Source organism: Periplaneta americana, chromosome 9 (assembly GCF_040183065.1).
Source record: "Periplaneta americana isolate PAMFEO1 chromosome 9, P.americana_PAMFEO1_priV1, whole genome shotgun sequence".
Classification (NCBI taxonomy): Eukaryota; Metazoa; Arthropoda; class Insecta; order Blattodea; family Blattidae; genus Periplaneta; species Periplaneta americana.
In genome coordinates this window covers 128,500,014-128,526,509 of record NC_091125.1, presented here as the reverse complement: position 1 = coordinate 128,526,509, position 26,496 = coordinate 128,500,014, and the positions used below count along the sequence as shown (strand labels likewise).

Genomic DNA, 26,496 nt, shown 5'->3' with positions numbered 1-26,496 from the left:
GAAACAAGTTTTGTGTTAAAAAAAACATGCAGGAGATCGCAGGCAGAACCCAGTACGAAAAGCAGCTATCTCTTGGCTTCGTCCCCAAACTTCCCAGATCTAACCCCTCCTGACTTCTTCGTGTAGAGTTTTGTTAAAGACATTGTCTATTCACAAAAACCCAGGAACATTGATGATCTGAGAGTGAAATTTACTCAACATTTTCAACAAATCACCCTCTTATGTTACAACGGACATGGGTTGAATTGCATCACCGTTATGAGTTGTGCAGGGTGCGCAATGGGGGTCATGTTGAGCTCTGAGGGATCTTCCATCTTTCAGTGTTGTAGTTTCAACAAATGAAGATCAGTAGTAAATGTTTTACGGTGTTTTTATTTTATCCATACCCAAACATATCACCCTGTATATATAGGGAGTATGATTTTAAACTCCTGAGGTGATCATCGCAGTGCGTAGTTTTTGGGTATGTGCACCAATGTCAAGGATGTAGAAAGCATTGGTAGGATATGTGTCCACTTCTGTAGAATGGTGGGTCACTTTTTAGTAGAGTATGTATCCACTCCTTTACCCCCATAAATGATGCTGTGTCCACTAATGAAAATTTATTGACAAAGTTATTACAAAGTAAGAAACATTACATTAAGAACTGACGTGCAATTTCGTCCAGTGTCAAGATACATCAAGCACCACCAGTATTCCAACAAATGTTAAGCCAGTAACTGAAGCCTCAGGGTGCTATTCACAGACATTTCGCTAGCCTGTGCTACGAGCATGCTAAATAGGATTCATATCATATCACATTGCTGACACTGGTTTATGAATACGAAAAACGTTAGTTCGCTGATCATCCACCGAAAGCCCGTGCTAAGAATGTCTATGAATACGGCCCTAGATGTTTTGAAGAAGCTACGCAGGATTTTCCCCAAGGACTGGGGGGGGGGGGTGCTAAACCTACACTTTCTGCAATAGATCAATTACACATTCGTCGCCACACTGATATATTATTATATATTATATTATATTATATTATATTATAAATATTGTAAAACCTGCTAAATAGGCAGAAATAATGACATCTTCAAGGTTAGAGATTTTGTTCCCAGGTGTGTAAGTTAGATAAAACCTCTATGCCAGAAAGTGTTAAAAATACAAAGAATTTTACCACTGATGGCATGCTATTTAAGTTTTTAAGTTTAATAACGAGGGGGCGGATTTTAGCATATTTGAATGTTTTATACCTTAACTGCAAATCATAATTATGCTACCATTATATAAATGCATTTCAAGTTATTCGTAACCAAAGGTCAAGATTTTATAGTGCATAATTATAAATGCATATTTAAGGGGTTAACGCATATTTCAGCTTCTAGCACATATAAAAGCATATTTTGCTATTTTTTTAATAATCTTGTACTTAAAGCAGGATTTAGAATACAGAAAATCGGAAAAATGAAATACAGAAGAAACTTAAGACAATGAAACAATTGATGTTGGCAATAACATTTGCTTCCAAAACTGGTACAGTATCAGAAGCCGGGAATTGTTCTTTGCACTCCAATCATCAAACCCACCACCTCCAATTCTTTCACTTGGTACGAAATTTCTCTTTAGAATACTGAATAGTCAGATTGTATGTACCTTATCTCAATTGACTTCTAATGGTAATAAAATCCCTGATTCACAATGGACATTAGGCTTGCATGTGTTTATTTACAGAGGTTTGCTTCTCTTATAATAAATAGAAATACAATAAAGAATACAAGATATAATACCTACTCTGAACGATTTGAATAATGTGGATTTTATGATAGGGTATGAATATGACGACAGTAAATGTAAAATGTCATTCTTTTTAACATTACACATACTGAGTCATACATTTTACAGCCGGTTTATTTGGATAATATAGTGAATGTCTGGCTTTTCTCCTTCCATCATTGCTTGCTTAAGAAATGCTTTGGGAATTATAATTTTAAACGTCATTAAATTGAATTTAATGCATATGAACCTTCATTATTAAAGAGCACTGACAAAATATGCGACTCATAGATATCTTACTGCATGTAAATTGTATTTTATGAACGTCATTATAAATGTAAACATTCACGGCCACAAACCTTTTGACAATTACTAGAGACTAACAAATATTAACCATCACTGCCTTCTAAATATTGTTTTACAAAGTTAGCACTGTTTTAACACCCACATAATATTCCCTTCACAATATTTAATATTATTAACGCCTACAACTGACATGTAATTCACTAAAAAAGCTTGGCTTTGTTTGTTGCGTACTGCACGTACCTATCATAAAGTTGCAGACGACATTTACATCGAAGTCGAGAAGGCATTGGAACACACCATGTTTACCACTTTACCACCAATACACCTATTTTGTGAAATATTTTATTGTTTGCCATTAGGCATTTCCTGACATCTACTATTAAGTCAAGAATCAGACTACTGTTCAGTGGGGGAAAGGGTCGGCTCCGTTAGCTCAGTTCATTCTTATTTTTTATTTTAATTGTGTTTGACCCATTTGACTGTGGCAATATATCGCCATAGCGATACACCAATTATCGGGATGATTAACGATGTATCGAGTAGAAAGACTTTTGAAGAGTGATAAATGAAAATGTGATAATGTTTAGTGACTGTGAATATACTTGGAGCCTATCCCTGATGACATAATAATATTTCGTGTCATAATATAATCATAATGCAGTGTGTTAAACTAAATATACGTTCCGTACTACTTATAATACTATTTATGTTCCTGAATGGTGTGAACCAGTCTAAATCGAGTAGGTTATGTTGACATAAACAGTGCTAACAAAAATATTTTTGACATGTCAAATCACACACAACCATGACAGTTGAACATTTAAAGCAGTATGGTATACCAGCAATATTGTAACACCCAAAGTTTCCTCTAAATGATAATATTTCTCGTGAAAATGTCCCAAACCTAACCTATAACTCATTTACGGTATTTATAGAAAGTAGGCCGAATAGTTTTCATTGACAGGCAAACGTTGATGTAATTTCAGGAGCCATATTATGACTGCCTCATTGTGATAATAAGTTCGTGGAGGAACTTGTTAATTTTTCTTCAGTTAATATAAATTTCCAAATCCATTATGTATCCTATACGATAAAGTGAAGGTCAATACTGTGCATATAATTCTGGAAACAGAGGGATAATGGGCTTGGCATTCACTTGCGTCATTTTTGCTCAAAGCACTTGTCACTACTCTAACACCCCATCAATCCCTGTGTAACCTTACCACTAATAGTGGGATTGCCTGTCAGTCACTAATCTATCTTCTCATCAAACCCTACCTAACTTTATCACTCAGAGTGGAGCTACGACGGCTACTTGTCACTAACCTATCTCCCAAAACCTCTATCTAACTTGATCACTGACAGTGAGACTACTTATCACTAATCTATCTCTTCATCAAACTCTATGTAACCTCATCACTGACAGTGGGGCTACTTTTACTAAGGTCGAGGAGGAAGGGGTAGAGAAGAAAACCAACTTTTTCCTTGTAAAACCGGCACAGGTGAACGTCAGATTTATTATCCTTCTCTTTAGCTAGAAAATAAGTTTAAAATTAGGCCTATACATTGTGTGGTTGACATAAAAATGCACCAAGATGTCTGTAAGAGTTTGCAGCGTTAGATTTAATCACATTAATATAAATTTTCGAGTTGAGATTCTGTCTGATACGTACATCTTTTATCAGGCAGATAGGTAGGTAGATATCTACAGTAGGCTACATCTCACTTGATGATATGTGTCAGAGGAAGCATACCGGTAATTATTATTGTTTGTAAAACATTTGAAGTTTGATTAGTGTAATATGTTACTAGTCAGCGATGTATGCCCATACAGTGGAGGGGAAAAGAAACTGGCCACCCAACCCCATTATCTCCTGACTTAGTTGCCTCATGAGTGATACTTTATTGATGTCAAACCTGTCTTCGGACAGTTGACTAAACAATATAACTTAAATGAAGAAAATTAAAACAGAATTCTGCACTCTATAACGTAGGATATGCCTTTAGGCCTGCCCAAAATTAAAATTCTTTTTATTGAAATTCTTATGAATGTTTCTACATTCCTACTTTTTTTTTCTTCTTTAACGCCGTGCATATTGATGTATATGCCAATAAAGTAATTTGTAATGTCAGCTTAATCCGTAATATTCTTAACTATTGTGTTGTCTTTAGAATGTATTATGTTACTTCATTTTGTTTTAATTTCTCTTATTTCTACTGCAGCAGTATTGCTGCTCAAGACAGAGTCATTGTTGCACATTCCTATAAAGTGACTGAATGTTGTAGTACAGTATATTTAAGAAAAAAAGTGGAATTAAATTTACCGATTACCAGTAAATGCTGAATGAATAGCTTAATGCTCATTTACCTTTATGCCTACATAAACTGAGCCTAACCTCATTACTTTGGTAGGCCTAGATCACTTACCTTCATTGCACTTAAAAATCCATGGCTCTCGGCTAGAATTTACTTGCGAACTTCGGATTCCAATGGCAAGCATGTTAACCGAGGATGACCACATGACCTATAGATTATATAATACAGAGAGATCAGATGAGGTGTGGACAGGAGCGACAGGGTGTTCACTGTATGCTGCTGATGTGCTTATGGCGGGGAATGGACAGTGTAGAGTTGCGATGATACAACCATATAAGTTTCTGTCTCACCAACTTTATTGATGGAGATGGTGAAACTGGCCACCTTCATTGTCCACACGTTTTTGGCATCTCTTTATGAAATGCCCCATAACTCGCTGTAATTATGGTCGATTAATACTGTCAATTTCGTGACGAATATTACATTTCAGTTCTTCCAGGGTACGTGGGTTTGTCTTGTATACATTTTTTAATGTACCCCAGAAATAAAAATCGTAATCCAATGTGTGAGAACCCTACGCTATCTGTTTTGTTTCTTAAGCTGAACATTCCCATTGCCTGAAATTTATTATAAAGATTATGGATTGTTCTACATGATGGAATCGTGTTTCAAACCGCCTTCGTACTTGGCTGGCAGACTGGGTTAACATATATGAATCATAAATATATACACGTAATATGTACTGAGTCACTTGCCAGTCACTTGGAGACTAATTCATTAATCTTGACATGAGCTAGGACGAACATGTGCATGCTTGCGACATCGCCTCTGCTAGCTCACCATTCCCCACTGAGAGTGCATCAGCAGCACACAGTGAAAACTCGTTGCTCTTGTCCACACCTCGTCTGATCGCTCTATATTATCAATGTGCTAAATTTCTCCAATTGATTGATGAACAGATTTGTAATGTAATTGTGATGTTATATTTTCAGCTGACACTGACATTGTAAAAGATTCACGACCTGATTCAACACCAGCACATAGCAATGTTGTAAGTGTTCGAAATTGTCATTTTATTCGTTTAAGTCACAAGTTAGATAGTGAAGATGGCTAACCAGTGATAATTATAGTCATTAAGGGCCATATTCATAGACATTCTTAGCACAAGCTTCCGGTGGATGATCAGCGAACTAACGTTTTTCATATTCATAAACCAGTGTTAGCGATATTATATAATATGAATCCTGTACAAGTAAACAGTCGACAGCCGGGGCTAGTTTAGCACTCTCGTAGCGCAGCCTAGCGAAATGTCTATGAATAGCACCCTTAATGTTCCTCTCTGTCACATAAGCCTACGTAGCTCATAATGCCTGATTTAAAACCTTACTACCAGGCGGCCTTAAGTCCAGAGACCGAAGTGTCAGCAGATGTTTGTTATTAATCTGTCACTGAATATGTCTCTCCCTGTCCACAACTGTGTTATGAGTTTTTGTTACGTGCCTTGCAATGTGTACATTGATTAAGAACAAAGCCAGAGTTGACATTAAGATGAGACAGGATAAACACAAAGTAGTTACAAAAGAATATCTGTGACAGTCACTCGTTACTAACACTATTACTGTTACGTTAAGTATAAACATAGAATACATGGCTTTATATAAAAGCACTCACCAGCCTCAAAGATGATGTTCAAAATGTTGATTTTCCCCTCTTCTTCCCCCCCTCTCTCGGATGTCCACACATTTTTAACACCATACATTCCTGTTGTTATGGAGTGTGAAGTGAATTTCTCAGTATCTGTTCCAGAGTATGGGTATTTGTCCTGTACATTTCTTTTTAATACTCTCCCAAAGATAAAAACCATAGGGCTTTTAATCCGTGGGTTGAAGTGACAACAGATTTCTGCTCATTAATCTGTCATCAAGATGTCTACTGCTCATAACTGTTATGAATTTTCATTATATACTTTGTACTATGTACAGTAGTGGCAAAAAAAACCGGACCGACTCTTGTAGCTGATTTCAGAGCCTTGTTCACTCCAGAGCACGATAGACTGGTAACTAAGACTTTCGTGGTTCGAATCCTGCCTGGAAAGGAAACTTTTTTTTGTTCCTTATTCAAATTTATTCCCAAATACTTTTCGATTGCAGCGATATTTTACTACTTAATTAACTTATTATTCCCAGAACATGAATTTTACCAGCTTATTTTCTAATGGCTTTCGAAATGGGCTACGTCAGCAGTCGAAACTACAACAATTTCAATAGATTACTCGCTATCTTGTGAATGCGGGCATGGCATGCGCAGTGGCTCATTTTGGGGACTTTGATTATTCCGTCGCTCCGGTTTTTTTTGCCACTACTGTACAGTGGATAAGATCATGGCCTGAGATGGCATTCAGATAACACAGGATAAACACAAGAAAGTTGGATTCACTCAGTCCTTAAGAAAGGGAGTTATGTATATTGGTGGATCTGGTCACTACAAGTGAGAATTTCTTTTGTGGTGATTACGTGATTGAAATGTGTGTTTCTCGGCTTACTGTACAACAGCAAGTGTTATGGTTTTATGTACTCACTGACTCTGACAGGTGCAAATGCGATTTGAAGATTATTTTCCCAAAGCTCTTAGTCGAGCTGTAGTGCATAATCTTGTTAGAAAATTGGAAAAATGATAGTCGGCCTACTTGTGCAAAACAAAAAGTTTAGAGGGAGGTGACATGTTGTGACCTAGGAAACACTAAACGTTCATACAGAGTGACTGTCCAAGATATTTGGTGATTATCTTGTGGGCAACATGATAGCTGTAGACAATAACTGAAACTATGTCATAATAGTAAGGTTTTAAGTCGCACAATAGGAGAACATAAGCTTTCCACACAGGAGACAATGAGTTGGGCAGGTTTCGTCAGGTTTAATATTTAACATTGTATAATTTGTTTTTTTAGGTCTCACAGAATTGTCCATCTGATATTGAATGCTACAAGCTGGGAGGTCAGTGCATTCGTTGTCTGTTCAACGAGAGTTGTATATATGGAAGTCCAATCAATGTAACTTGTGACCCTCCACCCACAGTTAACTGCACTGTAAGTAATTTAAGAAAATAACATGTCAGTAATTTGGTGGAAAGAAGGTGAACTTAAAATATGCACGTGCAGAAGATCATGGATTCTGTCCCTGTGTACAGTGAATTGTTTTGTCTTAACATAAAATTGTTTCGGACAACTGCAACGGATGTTTGTTAGTCTTTTTTTTTTTTCTTTGTGGAATAAATTATTTCCCACGTCACGTGGGATTGTATTTGGCTTGACCCTGCAAAAAGAACAATATAAAAAAATATATATTGAAAGGTCCATTTCGTTTTCCTAATGAAAAAAAACAAAAAAAAAATTTAATTATAATAAAAAAATATATAAAAAAATACTGAAGGATCTAATACTTCGTCCATCAACCATCTGCTTCTGCCACTACTCTGATCTGGCAAAGCATGGAATCGAATGAGACTGCGGAACAAGAGTTCTTGATGCGTGGTGATGCCGTGTGGACTATTGTTTTGGAAAACTGGGCATGTGCAGTGTGTTGTAAGGGAAACTTATACAATAAGGGAGCTCCAAATTTTATTTCCGTATCTGTACAAGTTTTTATAGTCGCGATGTTGTTATTCCCGGCATGACTCCTCCTCTTTGCTTATGTCTTAGGAAGTGAAGGCTCTATAAAGTCTAGGTAGGTAGTATCGTTCGCCATTTTTGTTCTTTCGTTGCCAAACTACCAGACAAGGGATCTATTTGCTGCACCGTTAAACATTATCATGTCGTAGCTTCTATGATAATAAATCAAGCGCACTGTAATTGAGCAGCAAATAACGTCCTCGTGTGCTTTCTGCAAACCCAACGAAAGAGCCAAAATGGCGGGCGATTATATTAAGTATTTATCGAGCCTTAGGAAATGCATCAGCGAATCACAAGACGCACACGTTTAAATATAGCTGACCAGCAACGTGATTGGCTGCCGGAAATTGGAGCGACGGGACTATAGTTAATACAGTGAAGAGCATTTTTCATGACTGGAGATAGGCGGTACTAGTCCCCACAGAGCTATGACTGGGTTACTGTAAGATGCGCTCATCACTGATACAACACTTGCAATAAGAGTTGCAGAATTTGTACTTACTTCAGATTTGTTGCTCAAAATGTCCTTCATTTGTCGCAATACATTGTTCACATTTTTTTTATAAAATTGTTATTCACTTTCACAAAGATCCTCACTTTTCAATTGATAACTTGGTTCAGATGTCACACCGCTGAAAAACTTGGATTTTGCAACACATTCGTCCAACAACAAAACCAACAGTACCGGTATGTCACAATTTGAGCAGTTGTTTGTAATTGAAAATGTTGATTGTTGGTAACAACAGATGTGTTGATAGCAAAGGTATGATGTAATGTTCCCGTCCACACCTCACAATCGTGTTTTGAGATACAAGAGTGGAATATAAGCAATACTGACAGACAGACTTTCACAGAAAAAAAAAAATTATGTGCTGTATCAGGAATACACCAATATGTAGAATATGTCACCCTGTTTCAGGATTGAAACTAAGCCAGTCCGGGCAAACTGGAAATTCTAATGAAAAAGTCTTTTCCAGAAGCATTTGTTTATTACTAGTGTAAAGCATAGATTTGGCTCTAAATTTGAATATTCTAATGTTTTATTTTCAAAAGGAAAATATTTTACAAGTTTTATGGGTATTGAATCTAAGTGGTCTTGGCTGGGTAATAGGTACTGCTTTGTTTTTCTAAAGTTTGCAGCACTTACTCAGAGAGAGATCAGCTCCAAGGAACAATTGTTCAAGAAATATTCTGAGAGTCTGCACTGTTAATTCCAGAGCTCCAGGATCAAGGAACTTTTTACTCTGTACCGTACTGTATTATTTCTGCCACTTATTTTCAGTACTTTGGGTTAATAACAATTAATCTTACAGTTCAAGTGAATATTTTGACTTAGAAATGTTACAGTTGTTTTGAAACTGGAAAAATGAAGTGAAAATGTAACATCCATGACATGGAAGAAACGGCTATAAAATATGTTTTTTGAAGTAATTGGATGAGATGAGATTTGCAAAGCTTTCACATGGACACTATGAGAATGAATCTCTTTTCGCTTAAGGCAGAAACCTGAGTTTTACACTTTTTATTAATAAGGTGTGGAGTGAGTTCACAAATCTTGTAACATCTGTGACAGAACCTTTTCTTTATTTTATGCAATAATAAGGGTGTTCGAGAATAAGGTGCTTAGGAAAATATTTGGGGCTGAGAGGAATGAAGTTGCAGGAGAATGGAGAAAGTTACACAACACAGAACTGCACTCATTGTATTCTTCACCTGACATAATTATAAACATTAAATCCAGATGTTTGAGATGGGCAGGGCATATAGCACGTATGGGCGAATCCAGAAGTGTATATAGAGTGTTAGTTGGGAGGCTGGAGGGAAAAAGACCTTTGGGGAGATCGATACATAGAAGGAATTTGAGTAAGGTGAGATATGATGGTAGGGACTGGATTAATCTTGCTCAGGACAGGGACCAATGATGGGTTTATGTGAGGGTGGCAATGTACCTCGCATTCCTTAAAAGCCATTTGTAAGTAAGAACTATATATTTCTAACAATGAGTCTGCGACTTTGCTCAAGGAATGTCATTCGTTTGCATCTCATATTGAATGACAGTCACAAACTTCAATCTTATAAGTATTGTCGTTTTTATAATTTAGTAGAGGAGTCTTCCTTCATATTCTGTCTACATCTTTCCTTAAGAGTGCTGATACAGAGAAGTATTTAAAAGGATCTATATGGATTGTCAAGGCATGGAAAAGGGAACTTCTTGCTATTAAATGAATAAGTACTTTTTAACAACTGTATTCTTCCAACATTATACATAAGACTTACCTTACGTTCTTATAACTGAATTACAGGAATTCTGAAAGCATTTCCAACTATAAATATTCTTAATTAATTGACAAACAATGCTCAACATATGTTCAACTCAACATATACTATAAAGATAAATTAATATGAATAAAATTCCATTACCCATATTTGTGAATGTTCTATAAATTAAGATCCGTTTCAGGATCCGAGTCATGTAAGTGCTCATGATGAATATCACTAGGATGCTGTTAATCTTATTAACAGAGATTAAATAATGTTTTTACATGGCTGTTTGTATAAGTTGTAGCCTAAGTTATATGTAATACAATGAGTATAAGAGAAATTCACACTAGAACTGTGTCAAAATACTGCAACTTACATTACAAATTGAGATTCACTAATGCACCAAAATATAGTGTGCGTACTTGTTCAGTCAGACCAGAAACTATGTTGTCAATAGAGTCCAGATACATATGCAAATACAGTTATATTACATACGCAAACATGTACAAGAATTTACAAAAAGTACGCACTATAAATACGCGATTACAGTTAATATAATTATGTATATTATATAATTAATATAATTACGTATATTATGCACCACATCAATGAATGTAACTCATTATTTGTTTTTGCAGTATGTAATGGAAATTAACGGATTTTTCAAGTGAAACTTTCGCGTATGTTTCAGAATTACATATGCAACCTGTGTTTTGCATATATATTCAGACTCTACTTACCAATGTATAATTTAACATAATATGTATGTCATGGGATTAACATTGTAACATAAATAGTTGTAATACATATTTCACAGCTTTCTTTATGATCACAGATAATTACTGAGTAATATACACAAGGTGAATGAAAAAATCGGGTCAGAATTTGAATTTTCTCTCCACATAATTAAACAAAGATGAACGTTTTATGAACATATTTGTCTGAAATCTTCGTGTATGGTAGTTTTGCCCTCTTCGACACATTGTTAAATATTGTACCCATTTTATAAACTTATGCATTGTTTAGCCCGAGAGTGTTATAGAGACATCAGATGTGCTCTCCTGTAGTATTTTTCAGTTATTTTTTGATAACGAAAAAATACTTTTAACTGGTAGGGGAGAGAGGGGATACAGTGGACATGGGGATACAATGGATATATGCAAATTTCCCTCTATATGACCGTCCATGTTAGCATCAATGATCAGAGATATTCATTTGTTCATATCTTATGAAAGTACAGTGTTTTTGACTAGAAGTACAAAGAAGATTTTCGAACAGCAGCATTTTCCAGTTTTTCGTAGTTTTGATGTAAATATTGAGGTAAGTGCTATTCTCTATTAAATAGTTTCTTTTCAAATCATAGTACAAGTTATAACGTTGTATATTTGTGGATATTATGAGAATTCATTTCATGTATAATACTTTAGTGAAGTTGAAATCCTTTGTGAAAGAAAAGAAAAAAAGTACCAGAAAAGAACATGGGGATATATTGGACAGTGTTGTCCAATGTATCCCCTTGCATTAATATTCTTTTTTATTTATTTTTTAATATGTCTACATTAGATCAATGAACTATTTGCTTTATTTGTCTGCAGATGCCTCGAGTCTACACAAGAAAAACAGATCACGAGTTTTCTAAGGCGGATATTAAAGCAGCAGTTGATGATGTACTACTTAATAATATGTCTCTGTGAGCTTCTGCAGAACAGCATGGTGTCAAGAAATCCCGCTTGGCGATGTATGTGAAGAAATCCAGGGAGGTTGGATTTGATTCAATGAATTTCAAGTCCAATTTTAAGAATCGTCAAATAATTCCATGTCATATGAAAGAAGCTCTTGCTGATTATTTGTTGTTATGTTCAGCTAAGTTTTATGGGCTGACACCAAAAAAAACAAGACGATTGGCTTTCGAATATGCTGAAAAGAATGAACTGATGACAATACCTGCATCTTGAGAAGCAAATAAGGAGGCTGGTTTGGGTTGGTTCTCAGCATTTTTGAAAAGACACCCAGCACTCTCCATCAGAACACGAGAAGCTACAAGTCTAGACAGAATGCAGGCATTCAATAGAGCAACAATGGGCCAGTTCTTTGATAAGTTGGACATTATGCTGCAGAGACATAAATTGATGCCGCATCAGATTTTCAATTTAAACGAGACTGGCTTGAACACTGTACCACCCGTGGTAAAAGTAATCGCAAAAAAGGTGAAAAACAGGTAGGACATGTGACTTCCAGGGAGCGGGGTGAACTTGTGACGCAAGTTGGTATCATTTGAGCAAATGGGAATGCCTTACCTCGTGTGTGTATATTCCCCGTGTTCGCTTTGACAAAGCACGCATGATGACTGGTGCACCTACAGGGGCCTTGGGTCTTGTCCACAAGTCAGGTTGGATGACAGCGGAAAATTTCTTGAACGTTTTGATATTTTTTAAAGAAAATGTACGTTGTTCAAATGGGAATCCTGTGTTGCTGATCATGGATAATCATGAGTCCCACCTGAGTGTAGAAGGCCTAGATTATTGCAAGGGAAATGGCATTACCATCTTGACCCTCCCACCACACAAATCCAATAAGCTCCAGCCCCTGGACCGCTGCGTGTTTGGTCCTTTCAAGAAATTCTTCAATGAAGCAGTTAACGCCTGGCACCTTAGTCATCCAAATGAAAGTGTGACAATCTTTGAATTACCACGAATGAGTGCAACTGCATGAGACAGAGCAGCGATCCCAGAAAACATTAAATCGGGATTTAAATCTTGTGGAATTTCTCCATTTGACCGAAATATATTCTCCGATGAACATTTCTTGTCGTCTGTAGTATCATATCGCCCACCTCCAGTGCTTTTGAACCACCAAAGTTCTCCAGGATCATTTGCAGAAGAACAAGCAGGATCTAAAGTAGAAGATGCTATAATTACTTCAGTTGCCAGCTCTAGAACATTAGAAACTCCAACATCTTCGAAAACCGAAAATACATATGTCAGTCCTGAAGAAGTAAGACCCTTTCCAAAAGCACCACCTCGCAAATTGTCCTGTCGTGGGCGAAAAAGGGGTCGTTGTATGATAGCAACAGATTCTCCAGAAAAAAATGAGATTGTGGAACGGAAATGTAAAAACTCAAAGGAAAAACAGGCAGAGAAGAGGAGAGTTCGTCAGAGGTCTTCATCATCTTTAGAGGAAGTAGGTGAAAATACCTCTGACTCAGATCAAGATTCATATGAAAATGAAGTTGAACCCATTTACTCCTTACATTCTGGAGATTTTGTAATTGTCAGAGTTAGTGGTAAAAACACTTCAAGAAATTATGTAGCCCAAATTGTTAATCGAGCCGTGGATGGATATGATGTGAAATTTTTTAAACGTCAGATCGCTTCTAATCGGTTCATTGAAACTGATGAGCCAGTATCATTTGTGTCATACGAGGAGACTGTGCTGAAGTTGCCTGAACCTATTAAAGACAACAAAAAGCGTTTTGAAAATATGACCTATTTTGACTTTGATTTCATGCCATTTTGTATCCAATAATGTATTGTATTGATTGTACATATGTGAATTTAGTTGTAGTTTGTTAGTATTATTGTATTTGAAATTTAGAGACCATGTATGATCATTTTTTTCTGTACACAAAATATTTTGATTTCTGTCCAATGTATCCCCATATCTGGGGATACTTTGGACAAAGTGCATTTCTTCAAATCTATTCAAATGATGATTTCAGTTTTACTGATATGAAAATGATTTAAATTTTTAGTGACAGCCAGATGTCCAGCAAATCAAAACCAGGTGGAAAGAATCTTTTTAATTAATAAGCTTAATGCACAAAAATTTAATAAGGTAAACTGTCCAATGTATCCCCTCTCTCCCCTATATGTCATGATGTTTTAATCACATAATTCACAGCTGTCTATCTTCCACTTTTTTTTTAACAGAGGAGGAGTCCGAAGGTGAGTACCACAGCCTCAAATGAGCTTATTGTGCTTACCACTCTTTTATATGGGAATGGCTGCCTTCTTGTTAGACATTGTGACTCAGCTTTGTGGTTTCATTTGTCGATTCAGCCATGTAGGCTCAAGGTCTGGTGAAATCCTACTAGAGTGCCTTTTCACCCTCCCTGAGAGCATACCTCCTCAGACTCATGCCATCTTTACACCAGTCACAATACATCAGCTGCACAATTTTGGGTAGATACTATTGAAATGATGATTTATATTGACTATTACACTTTTACTACGTCACACTACTTTTGACCAATAAAATGGTACGAAAGGACGTCTTTCAACCAATCATGGCTGCTTATCGCACAATTTTATCGCATCCCTAGCATTTGTTTAATTTTATTGCGTCCCTAGCATTTGTTTATTTTTATCACTACCCTAGCATTTGTTTCTTTGTTTGCCAACATTTCAAACTGCACTGGTCTAGACGTCAAAAAACAGAAAATTACAAACCACTCCAGTCGATGCACAGCACTTTCAAATATGACTCGCATTGGCATTCAAGAACAAGAATTAATAAAGATCACTGGTCATAGCTATGCATCTTCCCTGAAACCCTATTTACAAATAAATGAAGAGCACCATTCGGAAATCCTGAATAAGTTGAGGGATACACCATGTAGCCTAAATCAACGAGTTCACTTCTTTTACACACACGTCCAATATAACATCAACTGAACCACCAACCACTAAAACATTCAAATTTGAAAATTGTACTTTCAATAATTGTTTCTTTTAAAATTATTCATGTTTATTTTTTATTTCATCATCGTTAATTAAAACGTTTCTTGTTTATTTAATCATCCCTAATTAAAACTTTTCTAACGCTTGTTTATACTATTTAGGTTATGTTTGTTATAGCTTCTGCTATATGATATTATGGATAGTCACGTATCACAGATTGTTTAATACTAAGATTTATTGATAATCTTTATATACTTTCTTCTAATCGTGTAATAGTCAATTAAATCCCACTAGAGTTTTGATTTTCTCTAGCTAAATCAAAACTTCTAGTGAGATTACTGTTGAAAAAATTAAAGACGAAAAGAAGAGAATCCCAAGAAAAACTCTCAAAAACCTTGGCTTTGTCCACCACAAATATGACTGTGCAGTCGCTGGGATTTGAACCTGGGTCTGCAGTCATTGTAGGCCAATACTCTGCAGAGCTACTATTTTTTGCACTTTTTTGTTAACAAGTCCATAACAAATAATTTGAGTGGTCAAACACATGTATAGCTCCTTTGGTTGCTGTGTTAAGAAACGTGGTAATTTTAAGTTTGCATCCGGCCACATTCCACTCACCTCAAGTGCGAAACCCTGATAAACCATCCATCACAGCATGTATACGTCCTCACCCTACCACGTGATACCACTGCCGTATTCCTCAGACTATTACAAACCGAGCTACAAGCATTTCAAATCGTACCCTTTTCATCACATCTGATCTGCGGGCATGGTGTCCTATACCAGGTGCAGACAAAAGATGTATTGTACGTTAAAAGACTCACGACTACAAACAAAAGAGGTTCTGAATAAATGTTCATATCAACCTTCAATTTTGTTCAATTGTGTGGAAGAGCATTCTGAAATACGGCCTAGCTTTTCTTCACAATGAAGATGAACTGTAATTTCAATATAATAATGTTGTTTCAGGGAGAGAGAACTTTCATTCGCACTGCATTATGCAGATATTGTTATCAAACAGAACCATGGGAGCACTCGTGTGAATACAGTGCAAAATGCCTCTCCATAACATCACCTCGATCATACTACAGGTAATAACTAGTATTACGAGAGAAAAAAAAAGTGTTATTATACTTATGACTGAAGAATGCGTGTACTTGGAAATTTAAACATAAATGCTTTGGTTTCTTGACACAAACTTCCTACCAATCACAGTTTTTTTTTAGGAAAGCAAAGTAAGCATACCTACACATATCACACTCTTACACGATTTGTGCAGTGGCGTCATTAAGCAATATTTATATTTTGATTTTACTATTTACTGTTCATATTTAAGCTTGCTTTTTTTACTATATAGGATGCTCAACTATATATTCACTTATATTTTCCACATGTGTCAATTGAAATACTATTTTTTCAAGGCATTAAGAACTTGAAAGGGCATGCAAAATGATTCCTATACCCAGGGAATATTATTTAAAAACAGAAAGATACAATATTTTAAACGAAACATATTAATTTTTATAAAATGATTTTAAAACAGAGGGAAAGAATCAACAACTGTTGTTCCAATTTTCTGAACTACACTCCTTCTGGGCCATTAACAGTGTCACATAAAGAGTTAAAAATTGGTCTGCATAAGCATTAAAACATTTCGTTTACAAGGAAATGAGGTTAATGTTACAATACTCATTCTTTCATTTTGCTTGCTTTGATAATGTTTATCTTGAAATGTAACATATCAAAGAAAGCTATTAAAGCTATTCTTACATGAGTTACTGATTTTCCTTTCTTCCACATATTTATCCCTCAAATCTCTGCAGATGCAAATTGGTCTTAGTTGGTGTCATTATAAATGCAATCTGTCTATGCTCTAAGGTGATTTCGTTACATTTCACAGGATTTACGTACTTCTGAATTCTGTACAGAGCATGGAATAAAGGCTACTGATTAATGAAAAAATTAGCGATCATAATTTAATTTTGTATTAATAGCTCTGTTACATAAATAAATCTCATTCATAGAAAAATGTCTTTTTATGTAAACCATATTTTAACAACGTTTCAGCGATTTTAAAATTGTCCTGACTTTGACTAAGTACTATCAATATCTGTTTATAAAATACTGTTGTAATACTTAAAATAAATGTAGTCCTGTTACTGCTTTTTATTTTTCATACTATTTACAAAACATTTTCTTAACCTTATATTTTTATTATGAACTACTCTATTTAATGTCCCGCGCCGTGGCGTCGCGGTCTAAGGCATCCTGCCTAGGACTCGCGTTACGGAATGCGCGCTGGTTCGAGTCCTCATGGGGGAAGAAATTTTCTCATGAAATTTCGGCCAGTATATGGGACCGGTGCCCACCCAGCATCGTGATGCACTTGGGGAGCTACGATAGGTAGCGAAATCTGGTTGCGAATACCAGCTATAACGGCTGGGGGGGATCATCGTGCTAACCACACGATACCTCCAATCTGGTTGGATGATCGTCCAACTCTGCTTCCGCATGTGGGCGTGGGGCCAGCAGCCGGCTGGTCGGTCCAGGCCCTCCACGGGCTGTAGTGCCACGGATTATTATTATTATTACTCTATTTAATATTGACGGAATAAAATGACATTTATGTCATTTGGTCATTGAGCGAGCAGTCTGCAAAAAATAAATTTCAGTGTATATATTTTCTAATTACATTGATACTGTGTAAGTGCACAACGTTGCTAATGCTTCCGAAAAATGTAGGCAAAGTTTGTTCATATCATCTTTCTGCTTTTTCTTTATTTCATCTTTTAAAAAATGTTTATGTTCCATTTAAGAAATTCTACTATCTACGTAGTTTAAATATTTCCTTGATAATTTAAAATTTTGTAGGGAATCATTTTGCATCCAGTTTCAAATACTTTAATGTCTATAAAAATGCTGACTGGTGGAAAATGTAAGAGATCGTAACATCAAGCAGGCGACCCAGACATTTGTCATTCTTTACATAACTACTAGCACCTCAGCTTTGTTTTATAAAAGTGAAAAACTTTATATAAATTTTATTAAATAAATTTAGAAATAAAATATTTTATTTACTGTCTACGAGTAGCTGCAATATAATAACACTACATACATTATCTTCTCTAATTAGCTTATTTTAATATTTACATTTTGAATACTATATGTTTATTAGAAATATGTGAGGGGTTTATTTGTTTTCAGTGTTACAAATATATTTTAACTGTTCATAACAAACAAAATTGCTATATTGAAAAAAGATTTTGGAAAAACATCCCAAAGACAAAGTGTACTGCTATCGAATATGATTAAATATATTTCTATGGTAAATGCTGCTTATTCTGCACACTTCCCAAGAATGTTGAGCATTCAGTGATATAAATATGGTGGGCTATTACAGTGACAGTTTATCTTAAACACATTTCAGATTTATCTATCAAAATGAGGAACAGGTTTTCGAAATACAGAAATAGACATGTTAATAACTACAAAGGAGGAAGAATTACAAATTGTTTTGGAAAGACTTACTGTGGAATACATTGATTTTATTTTTATTCCTAAGTTATTTATGGACATTTTGTTCATGGCATTGATAATATGGTATGAAACAAAATTTGATAAAATGAGACATAGTGCAATTTTAAGATTTCTGAAGGGATTAAAGGAAACTACAGACGTTACTGAGGTCTTAGCCCTAAAAGAACCAACTTGAGAACTGTGAAGGGTTTACTAACAGGACACTGTATCCTTACAAAACATATGTACAGGATGGGACTCTGGGATGGAAACCTCAAGTGTCGGCTTTGAAGTCTAGAAGAAGATATGATCTAGTATGTAAATTATGAAATGCGATTCATTAAGCTTCAGAATACATCTATTGTTTGAAATCACATATCCAGAGCAGAGAATACCATCAGAATAGATTGTGACTAATCTTTTGATGCTCAAGATTTTAGGGCTGTTTAAAGTCCATATGAGTTAAAATACTTAGGACTGTCTCTAGTTCTAACTCTGCTTTAAAGAACACCAAAGAAATTCTTTTGATAGAGCCAATAATTGATTGAAAATTTATGCTCCAACATCATCCTGGTAGGTTATTGTTGTTTAGTCAACTGTCCGAAAATAGGTCTGAACCTCACAAGTGATGCCAACAAGGCACCACTTATGAGGCAACTAAGCCAGGAGATAGTGGGGTAGGGTGGCCAGTTCCTTTCCCCCTCCATTGTATACATCACTGACTAGTAACATTACACTAATCAGACTTCAGATGTATACAAACAATAGTTTTCCTCCGACACATATCGTCAAACGATGTACTGCCTGATAATAGATGTACATATCATCCAAAACCTCAATCAGAGGCACTGATAGGTTATAACAGTCCTAAAAGAACTGTTACTGTCTTCATAAATTCTCTTACCACACTAACATTAAATGTACCGATAATGTATTATTTAATAATGTAGTCTTGCATATCTAATATATCAAAGTTTGAAAGTGCATTATTTTCTTACTAAAATTTAGGTTGTGTATTTCCCATTTATTTCAAGTCATTAATGCAAGTTTTTAATCTTACTTTCTAGTACAAACTGCACAGTGAAAAGTGATGTGCTATGTTTGGGACGTAGAACATTTCGCAAGAATGTCCCATGCAATTGGACTGGCGGATACAAATGGAGCACGGCTCTGGTTCTGAGCATTACATTGGGTGGATTTGGAGCTGACAGGTAAGATTTAAAAAATATATACCACCAAACTCCAAATTTGTGGGGGGGGGGGGGAAGCGGGGGAAATATAAAATTTTACAACACAATGTTAACATGTTAGCAATCCAGACAGAACTATCACATACTAAAATAATTTTGCATAAGTTTGATCCTGATGTGTACAAAGAGGTGGAGAGATACTCTTCCATATTAGGATTACAGACAGACCGTTGCATTCACAAGAAATAGTTCCACAAAATAAAATTCTCATTTTCGTTTTATATTCGACATAATATTAGCCAAATCACTGCATGACATATATTGTAATTTTAATAAATTATGCAGTCGAGTTTTTTTGCCATTATGAATAATAGTATATGAAGTATGTCTTTATTCGGCTTATTCTCTTTCAACCACACATTAGACAGGCAAATAATTGCGAGCCTTGTGATCAGCATGGCACAGGCCACTGCTGAGCCAACACAAAGGATAAGCACCAACTTCCATAGATGAAAGATAAATCTCTTTCATTGCCCATGCCGGGAATCGAACTCTAGACCACTTGGATGGATGGGAAGCGCATATGCTCACCATAAGCCAAGGCAGCAGATGGAGTAATGGCTTAAAAGCCAGAAAAGTTCTTGCAAAGTATAGAGTTACATTTTTCTTTTCCACAAAATAGTTATAAAGTCTTGTAAATCATTTGCAAATACATTATTTAATATTTTATTAGTAACTCCATAATAAAATGATGAAAAATGTTTTGTGGTATTATGAATAACCAAGTAGTGTAGGTAGCATATTTAACAACTGATGCCTGACTTTTTTGTAGAATGTTCTGACTAACCTATACCCTATACTCCATGGAAATGTTTATCAAAACTTCTCCTGTTCAAAAATAGAGCTGTTTATTCGTTCTCTAAATATCTGGCAACTCTCATTAACTCAACCATCACTTTCGCTACATAGTTGATATAAATATATTCTAAAACCAGTAACATTTAAAAGTATTACTTTCCTTTCATTTATAGGAATATCTACATATACAAGATAAGATCACTTGTAACGAATCAGTATAGGGTAATAAAATACAAGTGTACAAGAATCTTTTGTGAAACACAATTTTCCTGATTTATATTAGTTACAAGCAAATTTTACTTGTAAAGTATTAATTACCTCTCTTTTTCAGTAGATCCCTGGCTTTATTTTGTGTGTTTGAAACTAACATACATTGATAATAAAGGCATTTTTGTTGACTACTGTACAGCTGCACAAGACATCTTGCTTTATGTTATTCACCACTATGATTCATCCAGTTACATACAGCTCACATGTGCCATATACGTGTTTTGTTCCTTACAACCAATCGCGTGGCTTATTTATTTCTCCACTCCTTTGTTTACATCAGGAACTAACTTATGCAAGACGCAATGATAGTACTATAGCAATGTCAGACTTTAGAATGATAGCGTCAGTTTTCAGTCAGTCTGTTACTGTTTTGGTTTCAGGTTCTACCTTGGACATTGGCAAGAGGGGATTGGAAAACTCTTCAGTTTTGGAGGCCTTGGAGTTTGGACCCTGATTGATGTTATTCTAATATCTCTACATTATCTGGGTCCAGCAGATGGGTCTCTGTATATATAAAATATATTTGAATAAAGTTATAATTTGTAAGAAATCTGTACATTGAGAAATATGGGCAAGTTAATTTGGTCCCCTTCATCCCAGAGATAGCTTGTTAACAGATATGATTTGAATTGAAAACTGGATTGCATCTCTTCCATTACTGTAATTAATAAACATTTGAAAACGAAATACCGATTTATGTCTAAGTATGTGACAATTAGGGTATGATCATGATCATTTATTTATTTAATGATGTAACACTGAAGTTGTAAATATTTTGTATTTTACATGTATAGTAGATTTTAATAAAAGTTTACTGTGATACAGATTTTAAGTTCTTTTGATTTGTATAGGATTTGCAATATGGAAAGTACATATTATGAAGGTGGCACAAATTTTTCTCATACGTTTTGTGAGTTTCACAGCAGATCTATCAATAATATTGCCGTTTGCAGTTTATTTTCTTTAACTATCATTCAAAATCTTGGATAATAATAAGATAAAAATTCCCTTTCCCGCACTGTACATAAAAGAATCACCTCAAAAAGTGAAATGTCTGATTTCACTTATGAATCGTACAGTTAAAATAAACTATTTAATAATGAAGAAATGCACATAAAGTAGATAGTCTCATATTAAAAATGCTTATATTATTATCATCATCATCGTCATTATTATTATTTTATTACTTACGAAAATAAGTACTTCAAATTCATAATACATATAGAAATGTATTAACGGCATATATACTGATTACATTCTTTACAAATGCCCAAGAGGCGGCCTGTTATGAAATGGAATTACAGTAGAACTTCAATACTTCAATTCGTTCCATAAAACTGTGATGATAAGCTAATCATTTAAACCCATATTATAGCGATAATTCCTTCCAAAATAAAATCTAGCAACATATAAACTTCCTTCAGGTTATAGACAGAAATGTGAACTATAAGAAATATCACCTCTTAGTACTATCACACGCATTTAGTTTTGTCAAAACTAAAGAAATCCAGTATATTTTTATGGGACTTCAATAGAAAAGTTTAATTAATACTGTAAAATTCAGTAAACATCAAATCATGTTTCAATGGGACAACATGTTTATTTACTGACTTTTATATTGAAATTAACAGCTGATTTGCTCTTAAATGCCTAGATAGCAAGGCCAGTGAATCTATTAAATGGAACACTTGAGGGAGTTGGATGCTCTAGATTGTGCTATGATAAATAAAAAAGATTGCCCTGAGGTGAATCCTGTCTGGCTTTTAAATGATGTGGAGAGAATGAGATTCGGGTTCTGAGAATACATACTTTTTTTATTGGGTTATTTTATGACACTTTATCAACTGTGATAGTTATCAAGTGTTCTGAGTGAAATGAAGATGATAATACCAGCGAAATGAGTCCAGGATCCAGCGCTGAAAGTTACCCAGCATTTGCTCTTAATGAGTTGAAAAACCCTGGAAAAAAATCTCAATCAGGTAACTTGTCCCAACCAGGATTTGAACTTGTTTCATGGTTAGACATGCTGTTACTCCACAGCATAGAATACATAATTATTCTCTAGAGATGTCAACTTTTACAGAAAAATAAAGTTTTTTAGGGGCTATATTTTCACAATGGTTAGGAGTAGTTACTTGTATTTTATGAAGTAATTAATGAACGAGTAGATACCATTTCTTATAAATTATGGTATGAAAAGTTTTCAATTGAAGGAATAACTTTGTAAGTAGTATTTATTTATTATTATTTCTTTTAACAGGAAAACAGAATCTCTTCGTATTTGCTGGAAAGAATTTGAAGACTTACTGCCTATTCCAATTCATTTTCCACTTTATTTTGGGAAGGGGGAAGGAAAGCAATTTCGAGTAAATCATTTGTTTATGGTTATATTTCATGTCCATTATTCCTGGCTGAATCTTAGGTAGAGAGCCCGTTTTTGTCAAGGAATTCGAATAATTTTAGTAAAAAATAGTTATATTGCATACTTATACAACCAGTATGACTTACTGTGTAAATAATGAATATTGAATGAAATGTGTGCAAGAAGTTACAAGAAAGGGTTGTGTACAGACAATGGCATTCCAAAAACCACTCTTCTGTTATCTGAAATGCTGAAAACCTGTATTTTCGTAAAACTCAAAGATCTATTTGATGAATTGCAACTCTTTCTCTATATTTTATATAATGAGAAAGTATTAGTGTCCACAGATACATGATTTAAGTTTACAGATGATAGGACGGTACAAAGTGTTCAGGGTTTCTCGACCTGACTGCTAAATGATGATTTTGACAGTAAAATGCTCCGGTCACCTTTCACTGCTTTGAAAAATTCTCACTATTTAATTTTACAGTAGTCAGAGTGAACCTATAGCAATTATGGAAAAACCGAAAATCTCACTTCTATCTGGGCTTGAACCCGGGCTCTTTCAGTCTGACAGCTTATTCTGCTTCTGACAGTGAACGTAAATGCAAGCTGCTTGTATTAATAAGTTGGTGGGCCATAATCCAGTGTTGAGCAGTCGTGTATTACTGTATTACAATCACATCTGAAATTCATGAATCAGTTGCTAACTCATGATAGTGGCTATAGGAAAAATATTTTGAGTACGTCTGGTTAAAATTAAATTACTTCTTGTATAAGGAACAGCATAATATTAATACTTTACAATAAAATTACAAGTTAATCAAATGTTTGAGTAAAATCTTAAAGTTTAACCGATTTTATCTCGTTCAGAATTTTATAATGTCTATTCTCAGAGGTTTTAAACCGCTGCTATTTACAAGACCATCCCAATATTATTATTATTATTATTAAATATGTACAATGGTATATAATTAAATGTAATAAATTTATTACTGGTATAATGCTGCCAGATTAAAGAGTGTTAATAGATAATTAATGTTAAATAGCTGTCTAGCAATACCCGTAGATCACAGTGACTAACAAACTAATTACTGAACAAAATACTTTTACATGATCTCATTAACAAATCTTTCGAATAATATTTTACATTATTTCTAACAATGCGGTTTATCAAAAACTGTGAAAGTAATTATAACACCATTAAGAAATCACTGCACATTGTTACGTGTATTTGTTCGAATATGTTACTCTGGCTAAGAAGAGTAATCTCAAAGGAATCTTTATTTGTAACGTCCAATAAGGGGGCAGGAACATACATTTGGATAGGCTTGGGTTGATCAGCTATAACTGTATATATATTATTTAATGTACCGAAGTATGATATTTCCATGCAGATATTCTGCGTCATCATACGACTTCATATGTACTTCGGTACATTAAATAATATATATGATATGCGTAAATCACTGGTGATTTAAGACGGCGCTTATTCCGTCGGATCCTGGCCAACTAGTCAGTCATAACGAGTGCACCTCAGCACATGTGTGGACTTCAGTCCTTCGTTCATAGACATCTATGATGTAGTGCAGAGGGCGGCCACTAGAGGGAACCCAAGAGTTGGAACTTAAAACAGACGATTCTGTCTGACGCCAGGGTGGTATCCGGTGTGGCTTAGTGGATAAAGCATCAGCACGTAGAGCTGAAAACCCGGGTTCAAATCCCGGCGCCGGAGAGAATTTTTCTCCGTTCCATTACTCTTTCATTGTATAACTGTATAGCTGCTATGTACAGCACAAATTTTCATTAAATTGTTAAAATTTACTCAACTGAGTTCTTTTTATGACAAAATGGATACAAAAATTCAGCCTTAAACATAAAATGAGCCTTAATATAAAACTAATAAAAAATAAATAAGAATAAATTACTTCATCCACATTTCTAATTTGTATAATTAAATACAAATACGGCTTGATCTCACTGAATTTAATAAACAATATGTTTCTTTTCAGTGCCTCCCATTATTGTCAGTGTTACTTCTTGGAATTATGCTAGTTTGACAGAGATGAATTTCATTTCTGAGATGGAGAAATTTGTAAAGTGGAGTTTAGTATCTCCAACGACAGGACTGGTGAAGAGGATGATCCAGAATTGAATTTTGACATGGACAAGAAATGGCCAGTAAATTTTACCTATAGCCCTCATTCAGAAATTCGGGTTCTATGTGCCACGAATCTGCAATATCGGATTCCCAGCTTTACTTTCCTTCTGAAGAAAGCCATTCTAAAGATTTTTATCGCACTTGTTCGGGTAGAGCACTACAATGAAGATATTGATGAGATTTACAATCTGAGTAATATCTGTTTAAAATAATAGGTTATTTATCTAAGCTGTATCAACTACTAGATTATTCACGTCAATGGAATTGGTGATAGCGAAATGGTATTTGGCGAGATGAGACCGACAATTTGCCAAGTGATTATCTGACATTCGCCTTACAGTTGCGAAAAACTCAAACAGATAAAGGCTGGTTCACAATAAACCGGGAACAGAAACGATGAGAACGAGAACGAAAATAATGTTAAAATAAATGTATTTAAATGTGAGCATTCACAATAATGTGAGATGTATGAAATAGTTCTTTAATCTACTATTGTAAAAATTAGCTCGTTAATTTTTCTATTTCTATAAGTGCCTTAGGTTACAATTCTCGAATGCATTGGGAAGATAGTGATAGTTAAAAAAAAAAAATTAAAGTTTCGAGCACGTCTGTCAAATTCCTTATGCTTAAAATCTCGTTTCATTTTAGTGAAAATCTTCGGCTTTCAATAGAACAGAGATTTTGTTTAAAGGATCTGTAGACATGCTTGAAATTTTATATTTATTTTTATCAAATTAATGTTTCCTTTTTATTCATTTTATTCAAGAGTCTAAAATTTTATGTTCCGATAAAATTAATCCTACATTCCGACTCTCTGCATCAAGAGGAAAATCTCCTTGCTAGGAATTATAATTTGGAAATATATACTACAAATATGTATTAATATACAAGTACACACAGTTTCATCTTTTAAATTTTGTCTTTAAAACACATATGGATCAGTTATGTTAAAAGATGATTACGTATCTGAATCTTCATCTACAAAACTGAAATAATGAATACGATTAATACTATATTTCACTATTATTTCGCTATATACTTTGCCACTTTTCTATCATTTCTGGCTATTGGCAAGAAACCTCCTTTACAGCTGCCACAGTCATTACATGAAACTGTTTTCCAAGATGTGAAATTTATGTCTGATCCCCATC

The 26,496-nt window shown here is 34.8% G+C and overlaps 3 protein-coding genes across 5 annotated transcripts in view; 1 reads left to right on the top strand and 2 right to left on the bottom strand.

Annotated features, from left to right (window-relative positions):
• LOC138706490 (zinc finger protein 235-like) overlaps positions 1-2,446 on the bottom strand; it is a 24,857-nt gene extending 22,411 nt beyond the window's left edge. Inside the window, exon 1 of one of the 2 annotated variants that reach the window (XM_069835834.1) lies at positions 2,305-2,446. The gene's annotated coding sequence lies outside the window, so the exon portion shown is untranslated. The remainder of the gene's footprint in view (positions 1-2,304) is intronic. The other variant, XM_069835835.1, reaches the window with a different exon arrangement.
• amx (TM2 domain-containing protein 3 almondex) lies at positions 2,424-21,648 on the top strand. The gene is made up of 6 exons (XM_069835839.1): positions 2,424-2,804; positions 5,373-5,431; positions 7,328-7,465; positions 15,958-16,079; positions 19,572-19,715; positions 21,203-21,648. The coding sequence occupies exons 1-6, from the start codon at positions 2,720-2,722 to the stop codon at positions 21,336-21,338; spliced, it is 684 nt and encodes a 227-aa protein (XP_069691940.1). The 5' UTR covers positions 2,424-2,719; the 3' UTR covers positions 21,339-21,648.
• Positions 21,050-26,496, bottom strand: part of LOC138706491 (alpha-tubulin N-acetyltransferase-like) — a 50,293-nt gene continuing 44,846 nt past the window's right edge. For both annotated transcript variants that reach the window (XR_011334019.1, XM_069835837.1), the window contains one exon: positions 21,050-26,496. Coding sequence is in view for 1 of the 2 variants with exons in the window: in XM_069835837.1 (XP_069691938.1) it covers positions 26,448-26,496 (49 nt within the window). In the remaining variant the exon portion in view is untranslated.